The following is an 11,014-nucleotide window of genomic DNA, read 5'->3' as shown; positions in this document are numbered from 1 at the left end:
AAAGGCTAATGCTATTCTAGGTTGCATCCACAGATAGTGTCCAGGTCAAGGGAAGTCATGGTTGTTGGGAAACTGTGTACGTGCAGCTACTCACACAGAGCCAATTAATGTTTGGCAGACAGCCAGAAGGCAATCTGAAGGAGTAAGTCTGCCTGGTGATAACAGAGGCATGGGGACAGCTCCCTGACTGGTCAAGCTCTCTCAAGGGAGTGATAATTAATGGCCTACTAACTGGAATGTGTTAGTTCAGAGTTCAGTGTTCAGTTGTTCTGTGTCAGTGTAGGAGTTGTGAGTCGTGTCAGAGAGAGCTAGCAAAAGATCCGTGTCCTGTTCCTGTAAATAGTCCACTGTATATAAAAAACACCTAAATAAGAACGCTTGACATGAGCCAACAGTGTGACGCGGCAGCTAAAAAAGCCAATGCAATTCTGGGCTGCATCAATAGCAGTATAGCATCTAGATCAAGGGAAGTAATAGTGCCACTGTATTCTGCTCTGGTCAGACCTCACCTGGAGTACTGTGTCCAGTTCTGGGCACCACAATTCAAGAAGGACACTGACAAACTGGAACGTGTCCAGAGGAGGGCAACCAAAATGGTCAAAGGTCTGGAAACGATGCCTTATGAGGAACGGCTAAGGGAGCTGGGCATGTTTAGCCTGGAGAAGAGGAGGTTAAGGGGTGATATGATAGCCATGTTCAAATGTATAAAAGGATGTCATATAGAGGAGGGAGAAAGGTTGTTTTCTGCTGCTCCAGAGAAGCGGACACGGAGCAATGGATCCAAACTACAAGAAAGAAGATTCCACCTAAACATTAGGAAGAACTTCCTGACAGTAAGAGCTGTTCGACAGTGGAATTTGCTGCCAAGGAGTGTGGTGGAGTCTCCTTCTCTGGAGGTCTTTAAGCAGAGGCTTGACAACCATATGTCAGGAGTGCTCTGATGGTGTTTCCTGCTTGGCAGGGGGTTGGACTCCATGGCCCTTGTGGTCTCTTCCAACTCTAGGATTCTATGATTCTATGAACGCTGATCGCCAAAGAATTGATGCTTTTGAATTCTGGTGCTGGAGGAGACTCTTGAGAGTCCCATGGACCGTAAGAAGATCCAACCTCTCCATTCTGAAGGAAATCAGCCCTGAGTGCTCACTGGAAGGACAGATCCTGAAGCTGAGGCTCCAAGACTTTGGCCACCTCATGAGAAGAGAAGACTCCCTGGAAAAGACCCTGATGTTGGGAAAGATGGAGGGCACAAGGAGAAGGGGATGACAGAGGACGAGATGGTGGAACAGTGTTCTCGAAGCTACCAGCATGAGTTTGACCAAACTGCGGGAGGCAGTGGAAGACAGGAGTACCTGACGTGCTCTGGTCCAGGGGGTCACGGAGAGGCGGACACGACTAAACGACTAAACAACAAGTTCCTGGTTCCTGCTTTGTCTATCCTGTCTACAGCCAAGTTGCCAATTGCTTCTGTGGATTCTGCGTTTACTCTGCTAGGTCTGGCTAAGGTAGTCAGAAAGTTGCGAAACACCAACAGGTTTTGCCAATAATAGTCCCGCTCTCTTCTGCCTTGGTCAGACCACACTGGGAATACTGTGTGCAGTTCTGGGTGCAACAATTTACAAGGGTGTTGACAATGCCAAGGGGTGTCTTGTCATCTGGGCAGCCCACTTCTTCGCTGCAAATGTCAATCAAGATGCCTGATGATCCCTGGCCTGACTGAAACATCCTTTTGAAAAGGTGGATACCTTGGCTCCAGAATCCATTGTCACAGAGCTGTTTCATTCACACAGAGATACCTGCTCTTTTTTTTTAAAAAAAATATTTTTTATTAAGATTTTCAACATAACAATTTATCAAAAACATATCATCCTCATTCCCCCCACCATTTTCCCCTCCCCAAACCAGACCCCCCCTGCCTCCCCCCCCCCAACTCCTCTCTCTGGTTTTTCAGCACATGTTAATCTCTGCATATTATAAAATTGTAAAGATCCTTAATTTATCTATCTATATGTTACCAATAATAAATTTGTGTATGTTTATTCAAAGATACCTGCTCTTTTCTGACAGGTCTGCTGGGATAGTTATTGATAGTTTGGGGGTCTCTGGAAGAATTTCCGGCTATGTGCCAAGACTTCAGGAATGAGATTATCGCCCCCCTCTTATTGTCCACTCCGGGTCGCCCAGCCACTGCCCCAGGGTCCTTTCTCTTGGCAGATCAGGATGAGCAGGGGACAGCAAAGGTGGGGCAATCAGGATAAGACCCACTATTTGACTAATAATAATAATAATAATAATAATAATAATAATTTTTATTTATATCCCGCCCTCCCCAGCCAAAGCCGGGCTCAGGGCGGCTAACAACAATCAAATAATCAAACAATCAAATAGTCACATAATCTAAAAATATTTCATTATAAAAATTAATTAAAATCAAATTGATGGCAACCAATTAAGCAAAACTACTGATTCCAAACCCTAAAAGGAATTTTATATAATTGACTTTTTATTTCTGTTCTTGATATGTTCTTTTATTGCTGATGGCTGCTGCAAATAAAGATTCCTTCATTCATTCCCGGAGGAGAGATGGGCAGCTCAGCGGCTCCTTTGCATCTGCCCAGCTCAGCTGAGCTCTTCGACAGGGGCGCCTCTGCCCAAGGCGCGCCTGCAGGGGGCGCTGTCTGGCCAGGAATTTGGCCCTTGGAACGACCGGAGACACGAGGCGGCGCTGCTGCTGCGTCTTCGGAGGAGGAAGGAGGAGGAGGGGAACACGTGTCTCGAGATGCGCATCCCGGGAGCATCCAGGTGCAGGCGCACCGCAGGGGGACGCTTTGCTAGCCGCCCAGAGTTGCTGGGGCATAAAATTATATTATTAATATTAATATTAATATTAATATTAATATTAATATTAATATTAATATTAATATTAATATTGACATTGACATTAACGTTAACATTGACATTAACATTGATATTGATATTAATATTGATATTAATACTTATTATTAATATATTAATATTAAAATATATTATTAACATACTAATATTAGAATACATCATTGCTATATTATTAGAATATATTATTTATATAATTATATATTAATATTGATTAATAACAACAACAACGAAACAACAATATTATAACATCGTTATTATTATTATTATTATTATTATTATTATTATTATATTAGGATCCTTTGGGAGTTGAGAAATTTAAGAAACAAGGAAACTCAAACCTGCCCGGTGCCCCCGACACGAGCCCCTCCTCTCCTCCTGGGTCCCTCGAGGCCATCCAAACGACCCCCTCCCCGGCTCTCAATGCGCAGCCGCGCCCAGGGAACCCGGAAGCTGCCCATCCCGGCACGAGTCTAACCAAACGCGACCGAGTCTATAGTACAGGCGTGTCTCCCTGGGCGCAGGCGCAGCGCCGCCTCCCGGGCATGCGCGGACGGGCGGCGTCGGCGGAAGTGGGAGCGGGCGGCGCAGGCGCAGTGCGGGGGGGGCCAGCTGCCGGGCGAGGGGCTTCGGGCCGGGAAGAGAGGTGAGCCCCGCCCCCTCCCCAGCCCCGCCCCCTCGGACCCCCCCAGGGACCCCCCCGGAACCCCCCCCGGCCGGCAGCGGAGCCTCTTCCAGCTGCTGCTGCTGCCAGCCCGTGCGGGAGACCCCCCCACCCCCTGGCAGGCCGCCCCCCTCTGCTTCCCGGGCCCCCGCCCCACCTGGGACAGCCAACCGGGTCCTTTTCCAAGCGCCCCCCCCGCCCCGACCCCCCCATCCCCACTGGCACCTGACCTGTAAAGGGGGGGGCTGGCAATAGGAGCAGGGCCGGATCGAGGCTGGATGCGGCCCTCAGCTCCTGAAGGTCAGGGGACCCTTGCTATGTCCAGCTGTCCTTTGCCCACAACAAACGGGCCCTGTTTTTTATGTCGAATACAGTGGTACCTCGGGTTACAGACACTTCAGGTTACAGACTCCGCTAACCCAGAATAGTACCTCGGGTTAAGAACTTTGCTTCAGGATGAGAACAGAAATCGTGCTCTGGCAGGCAGCAGCAGGAGGCCCCATTAGCTAAAGTGCTGCTTCAGGCTAAGAACAGTTTCAGGTTAAGAACGGACCTCCGGCACTCATCTCACTTTACTGGCTGAGGGAGCTGGCATACAGCTTCCGGGTCATGTGGCCAGCATGACTAAGCCGCTTCTGGCAAACCAGAGCAGCGCATGGAAACGCCGTTTACCTTCCCACCAGAGCAGTACCTATTTATCTACTTGCACTTGACGTGCTTTCGAACTGCTAGGTTGGCAGGAGCAGGGACAGAGCAACGGGAGCTCACCCCGTCATTGCGGGGATTCGAACCGCCGACCTTCTGATCGGCAAGCCCTAGGCTCTGCGGTTTAACCCACAGCGCCACCCACTTTTTATACATCTCTGTGGTATAAAAAGTTAAAATACTGAAACAGATTAAAATTCACGTCAACTTTCTAAGCACCTTTGGGCAGCCTTGTCTGCTTGACCTCAATAGGCAGGGAGTTCCAAAGTGTACTGAAGGTCTGACTCGGTGCAGGGAGGCTCTTTTGCTCTTGTTATGAACCCCGCATCTGGGGGCATCTGGTGGGCCTCTGTGGGGACAGGATCCTGGACACGGCGGGTGGTCAGCCTGACCCAGCATGGCTCTTCTCACGCCCTGGTGTTCCCTTGCAGCTCTCACAGCCAGCCCAGCCCCCCGGCGCCATGGAGAAGTTTGGTATGAACTTTGGGGGCGGCCCCAGCAAGAAGGACCTGCAGGAGACCATCGAGGTGCAGAAGAAGCAGCTGCTGCAGTACCAGGGGCGCCTGAAGGACGTGGTGCGGGCCTACAAGAGTCTCCTCAAGGAGAAGGAGGCGCTGGAGGCCAGCTTGAAGGTCCTGTCGGTCTCCCACGAGGTGGACGCCGGGCTGGGCAGCGGGGTGGCCCAGCCCCTGGGAGTGGCTGGCTCCTCCAGCCCAGACCTGAGTGAGGACCAGAGCTCGGTCCACAGCGAGGACAGTCATGGGACAGCTGCCAGTCTGGCCAGCGTGAGGGGGGACCTGGTGGGCATGGAAGAGGGGATGGTGGCAGTGGCAACCACAGTCTCTCCCTCGAAGCTGGAGGAGACCAGCAGCTCCGAAAGCAGCGGCGTGAGCTCTGGCAGCGGGGAGCTGATTGTGGGGGGTGCCGGTGAGTCGGACAGGAGAGTCCTGCAGCTGAAGACTCAGCTGGCCACGCTGACCAGCGCCCTGGCCACCGTCACGCAGGAGAAGTCTCGGATGGAGGCCTCCTACCAGGCCGACAAGAAGAAGGCCAAGCAGGAAATGGAGAGCGCCAGCCGCAGAGCCGAGGAGGAGAGGAGCCGGCTGGAGGCCGAGGTCAAGGAGGCGCAGGAGCAGCTGGCCGAGGTCAAGGCCCGCCTCATCGCGCAGCAGCACGACCGGGCGCAGGAGCAGGGCGACCACGCCGTCATGCTGCGGGAGCTGCAGCGCCTGCTCCAGAGCGAGCGCGCCCTGCGCCAGGAGGCGGAGCTGGGGCTGGAGGAGGCCCGTGAGGCCCTGGCCGGGAAGGCGGGCGTGGCAGACCGGGCGGAGGGGGCCGAGCACCAGGCCCGGCAGCTGGGCCGCGAGGTGGAGGAGCTGAGGCGGGAGCTGAGGGCCCTGCGGGAGGAGAGCGCCCGGCCGGACCCGCAGGTGCAGGAGCTGCAGGCCGAGGCGGCCAGCCTCAGGAGCCACTTCCAGGCGCAGCTGCTGCAGGAGATGCGGAAGGTGAGCACAGGGCGGGGAGCGGAAGGGGCCCTCTCTCCCAAGGGGGTGGGTTTGCCTTCCTTGGGGGGGCCACTGTGATTCCTGCACTGCAGGGGTTCGGACTACCGTATTTTTCGCTCCATAAGAAGCACCCAACCATAAGACGCACCTAGTTTTCACAGGAGGAAAACAGGGAAAAAATATTCTGAATCAAATGTTGTACTAAACTATTTAATAAACTACTGGTATATCAGAGTGAGACTGAGAGGGACAGGAGCTGTACGTTTGTTTAGTGTGCACTCTCAAGGCGCCAGCGGATCCGCTGAGATGTTGGGGGATTTGCGTAATTTTCCCCCTCCATCATCCCCTGCCCTCCCATCCCCAGCAGCCTTCCTGTTCTACCTCCTGGTTTTCACTGCGCTTGTGGCTCAGAGCTCAAGGTTGGTTTTGTTTTTGCTGCTGGTTGCTTAAATTTTATCCTTCCCGATCCAACCCCTCCTGTGCCCTGCCGTCCCTCTGCAGCCTCATTGCTCCATTTAGGGAGCATGTGGACCTTTGCTAGCTGAGGCTGCTGCAGCTGTTGCTGGCTATGCACTGCTTTTAAAAGCGCCTGCTGGCTTTGAATCGCCTGCCTCCTCCCAGCTCACTGTAAAGCAAGCAAAGCGAGAGTCTCATAGAGCATGTAAGCGGCTCTCACTTTGCTTACTTTCAGAGAGTGACAGATGGGAGCCACAGCTCCTCCTGGCTGTACAGCAAGCCAAGATAGAGCCGCGCAAAGCGGGACAGAAGCCCTGTAAGCGGCTCCCGCTTTGCTTGACTGCCGGGAGCCATGGCTCCGGTCCAGTGCATTCGCGCCATAGGACGCACAGGCATTTCCCCTTTCTTTTTAGAAGGAAAAAAGTGTGTCTTATGGAGCGAAAAATACGGTAAATGACTCAGGGAGTCCCTTCCAGCTCTGCAAGTCTGTGATTCCCCTCTGCGCGGAGCCCCAAAGCAGGCTCCGTCCTTTACCTACATGGTCCCTTGACTTCTCCAGCTCACCACAGGGTGGGGGGTCACTCTTACTGGCCCCCTCCATGGAGGTGTTTGCCGAGGCCTGTGGACGTCATGCCAGCCTGGAGCCTTTGGGGGGGGAAGAGCAGCCTTCGCCAGCCTGGTGGCCTCCAGATATTTTGGGCAGCAGCTCCCATCCTCTGTGAGGGCAGCAGGTTGGCCCAGGCTGGTGGCATGACTCCCTGGCAGAGCCAAGTGATGCTTCTTCCCCACCTCCTGGCCAGGCTGGAGATCCTCTCGGGCAGGCAGAGAAAGCCTTTGATAGTGTTTCTTGGTCATTCCTGATTAAGGTAATTGAGAAAATGGAAACAGGTAATTGTGGGACGCGGGTGGCGCTGTGGGTTAAACCACAGAGCCTAGGGCTTGCTGATCAGAAGGTCAGCGGTTCGAATCCTCGCAACGGGGTGAGCTTCCGTTGCTCGGTCCCTGCTCCTGCCAACATAGCAGTTCAAAAGCACGTCAAAGTGCAAGTAGATAAATAGGTACCGCTCCGGCGGGAAGGTAAACGGCGTTTCCGTGTGCTGCTCTGGTTGCGCCAGAAGCGGCTTAGTCATGCTGGCCACATGACCCGGAAAAACTGTACACCAGCTTCCTTGGCCTATACAGCAAGGTGAGCACCGCAACCCCAGAGTCAGCCACGACTGGACCTAATGGTCAGGGGTCCCTTTACCTTTTTATACTAATCAATCCACAGACAGTTTAATAAAAAAATATTTTTTTCGGACAAATGCCAAATAGAAAAACAAGACAAGGTTGTCCCTTATCTCCATTGTTGTTTATTATGACGTTAGAAATAGTGCTTCAGACTATAAGGAGAAATAAGGAACTTAAAGATATTGAAGTGAGACGCAGAGTCTATAAAGTAAGGGTGTTTGCTGATGGTGTGGTGTTGACATTGGAGCAACCTTTGGAGAGTGTTCCGAAAGCATGAGAAGAAATCAAAAGGTTTGGAGACGTGGCAGGTTTTAAAACAAAACCAGGCTGGGTGGGTTCCCTCTGGCCTCATCCAGCAGCCTCCTCACATGTCCTTCTGTTTCTCCTCCCCACACAGACGGCTCAAGCGGAGGAACGGATCCAGCTGGAGGAGCAGCGGGTGGCCAGCTTGGAGGCCCAGATCTCGGAGGTCTCTGAGCTCCTGGGCACCTACGAGAAAGCCAAGCAGAAGGACCAGCTGGCCATCCAGAAGCTGAAGGACCGCATCGCCCAGCTGGACCTGGAGAACAAGACCCTGGCCATGGCTGCCTCCGGCCGCTCCCCGCTGGACCTCGCGGCCTTCGAGGAGAGCAGCCTGGACGTCAACGTCCTGAAGGACCGCATGGAGAAGCTGAAGGAGATGCTGCAGGAGGCCACCAAGCACAGCCCGGCGTCCGCCCAGGAGATCGAAGCCTTCTGCAGGCTGGAGCCCCCCAAGGGCGGCACGGAGACGGGGGACGGCGAGAAGGCCACCGCGGCCTACTACCAGCAGGAGCTGAAGCAGCTGAAGGAGGAGTTTGAGAGGTACAAGCAGAGGGCCCAGGTGGTCCTCAAGAACAAGTCGGCCAAGGACGGGAGCTTGGCCAAGGAGCTGGAGGCGGCGCAGGAGCAGCTGGCCGAACTGAAGGAGAAGCACGTCTCCCTGCGGCTCTCCTGCGAGGAGGGCGCCCGGCAGCGTCGCCAGGAGGCGGAGGCCTGGCGCCAGGAGGCGGCCCGCCTGCAGCAGCAGCACAGGCAGGAGCTGGAGCGGAGCCAGCTGGGCTTCCAGGAGAAGGTCCTGCGCCTGGAGGAGGAGATGCACAAGCAGCGCGACCGGGCGCTGGCCGTCCTGGCCGAGAAGGACCAGGAGCTGGAGCAGCTGAGGGCCCTGGTGCTGCCCTACTACGGGCTCCAGGGGCCCAAGCAGGGCCCGGCCCAAGCGGGAGGGCCCCAGAGCGGGGACCCCAAGGGGGACGAGGGGGACGTCTCCCTGGAGACCCTGACGCAGGCGCTGCACATGGCGGCGCCCAAGGAGCCGGCCTTCTTGCTGTACACGGAGCAGCTGGCCAGGAAGGAGGTGGAGGCCTCGGCCCTGAAGAAGCAGAAGCGCAGCCTGGAGGCGGCCGTGCGGCAGCTGCAGGAGAGGCTCCTGGAGGAGGCCGAGCGCCACCGGGAGGAGGTCTCGGGCCTGCAGGGCCGCCTGCAGAAGAGCGCCCGGGACCAGGGCAGGGAGGGCGCCAACCTGGAGTACCTCAAGAACATTTTCTACCGCTTCCTGACGCTGACGGACTTGCTGGGGCGGCAGCAGACGCTGACGGCCATCTTGACTATCTTGCATTTCAGCCCCGAGGAGAAGCAGGCCGTGCTCAGCCAGGCGGGGGGAGCAGGCAGCTGGTGGCCTTCGGGGAAGAGGTGAGCCCCCTGGGCTGCCGTGGGGCCGGCTGCTCTGCCCAGAGGGTGCCCCTGTGCCAAGGAGGGTAGTGGGTCTGGCAGTTCCTCTTCCCGCAGCTGTGGGCTCTGAGCGCCTTTCTGCTGCCAGGATCCGCCCAAGAGCCATTTCTTAGAAGGGACCACAATCTGGGACACGGGGGGGATTTTGAATCAAGTGGGGGGTTTGTCTTCTATTGCCAAATGGGGGAATTCGTGCAGGCTACATTTGGGGTTTTCTTCTTCTTGCCTCTCAAGCTTCAACTTGGTTTGTGATCTGCAAATAAAAAGGACCAGCAAGCAGAGACTGTGCTGTGGGCAAATGCCTCTTGGTCTTTTGGAGCAGGATGCGGCACGTGGGGCACCCAGGGGTGGAGCTGGGGTGGGGGGGCAGAGGAAGAGGGCCCCTCTCCAGGGTGAAAGGGCTTCTTCGACTTGGGGGTGGCTCCTTGGGAGCTGGGTGAACTCAGGGAGAGGGGGCCAGCCACTCCACATCATGGGGGGGGGCATGTGGCTCTGCTGACCAGGCTGGCCCCCATGGCAGGAGGGTGGGGGGCAGAGCACCCTGCGGATTTGCCTGGCGAGGGCTCAGCGCTCGGCATCCCCAGCTGGAGAGGGCCGGGGTGTGTGTGTCGGGCTGGGAAGAGCTCCCTGCCTGAGGTCAGAGGGGCAGAGAGTTGGGCAATGTCCCGGGGTCTGAATCTCACGCTGAACCCTCCAGGGTTTAGGGAGTGGAAGCTGCCATTCCTGCACTGCAGGGGTTGGGCTGGATGACCACACGGGCCCCTTTCTAAAGTTCTATGAATCTGTGAGCATCTTGCAACAAGCTCCAGTGGCCGTACTCTGGCTGAACGCCCAGCCCTGGGATTGGGAAGGCCCCGTTGTGGGTGCCACCCCATAGCCAGGCCTGCTGCTCTGTGGGTCCAGGGTGGGGGGCTGCACTCTGCTGCCTGGCGCTGGTGGCCTGGCTTTGTCAAGCAGGGGAGAAATGGAAAGGAAACATTGCCAGATCTTGGATTCGCAAGGGAGGTGAAGGAAACACACATCAGCCACTTGAGGACAGTTTTGAAATGCGCTTGGTCCCTGTGGCATTTTTTTTTGCAAAGCAGCTGTGATTCCTGCACCGCAGGGGCTGGTCTACATGAGCCCTGGGGTCCTTTCCAACTCTTGTGATTCTGCAGTCCCCTGTAACCTCCCAGCTGCTGCAAGGGGCAAAGTGCCTTCCTGGGCCTCTGCTCATCCTGCACGATGCCTCTCCCTGACTTCAGGCCGAGGTTTTTCTGCAGCGCTCAGGGCACCTGTGGAACTCCCTGCTGCCAGGTGCCCAGAAGCTCAGCAGCATTATCTGGCTTCCAGAAAGGCAAGGCCTCCCTCCTGTCCCCCAAGTAGCGGCTGCCTCAGAGGCTCCTCATACCTGAAGCAAGAGCTGCCCCCATACACACATTCGCATGGCTAAAGGGGCCTCTTTCTATGGGGCCTCGTGGGAACTGTGTGGTTGGGCTGGAGCCCAGGAGATCCTCGTCCTTCACCCCTCTCTAGGCCCCTGGCTGACGTCCTCCTTTCTTTGGGGAAACTGAGGACCACCCTGGCCATTGGCCGGCCTGCTGTGATGCCACAAGGTTTTCCCCTGCGCAGGGACCTGGGAAGGTTGCAGGTGCCCACAGGTCTGCAGCAGGAAAGGAGAAGAGGGGGGAGCCCAGGGATTGCTGGCCTGCTCCCCACTTGGAGACAGCGAGCAGGGTGTCTGGGTTGGGGGCTAAGCAAGACCCCTCTTCCTTGGCAGGCTGGCAAGCCTGCTTCTGGCATGCAGAAAAGTCTTTATTCTGTGGGTGGGCAGGCA

The 11,014-nt window shown here is 55.8% G+C and overlaps 1 protein-coding gene across 2 annotated transcripts; it reads left to right on the top strand.

Annotated features, from left to right (window-relative positions):
* Positions 1 to 3,467: 3,467 nt before the first annotated feature.
* GCC1 (GRIP and coiled-coil domain containing 1) lies at positions 3,468 to 9,479 on the top strand. 2 transcript variants are annotated; one of them, XM_083461111.1, is made up of 3 exons: positions 3,468 to 3,535; positions 4,690 to 5,763; positions 7,847 to 9,479. In XM_083461111.1, exons 2-3 carry the CDS (start codon positions 4,720 to 4,722, stop codon positions 9,161 to 9,163), a joined length of 2,361 nt encoding a protein of 786 aa, XP_083317237.1. In that variant the 5' UTR covers positions 3,468 to 3,535; positions 4,690 to 4,719; the 3' UTR covers positions 9,164 to 9,479. The 2 variants fall into 2 exon arrangements, with proteins under 2 accessions (XP_083317237.1, XP_083317238.1); XM_083461112.1 differs by lacking the exon at positions 3,468 to 3,535 and adding an exon at positions 3,767 to 3,853.
* Positions 9,480 to 11,014: the final 1,535 nt, after the last annotated feature.

This window comes from Podarcis liolepis (assembly GCF_965112155.1).
Source record: "Podarcis liolepis genome assembly, chromosome: 10".
Lineage (NCBI taxonomy): Eukaryota > Metazoa > Chordata > Lepidosauria > Squamata > Lacertidae > Podarcis > Podarcis liolepis.
The sequence above is the reverse complement of the archived record's forward strand: the minus strand, read 5'-3'. Positions and strand labels throughout refer to the sequence as shown.

What these genes read in the sequence shown, in the direction of transcription:
- GCC1 (XM_083461111.1), top strand. Translation starts at nt 4,720, where the DNA reads ATGGAGAAGTTTGGTATGAACTTTGGGGGCGGCCCCAGCAAGAAGGAC. An exon ending in TGCTGCAGGAGATGCGGAAG is followed by an intron (nt 5,764 to 7,846) that starts GTGAGCACAGGG and finishes CTCCCCACACAG; the next exon opens with ACGGCTCAAGCGGAGGAACG.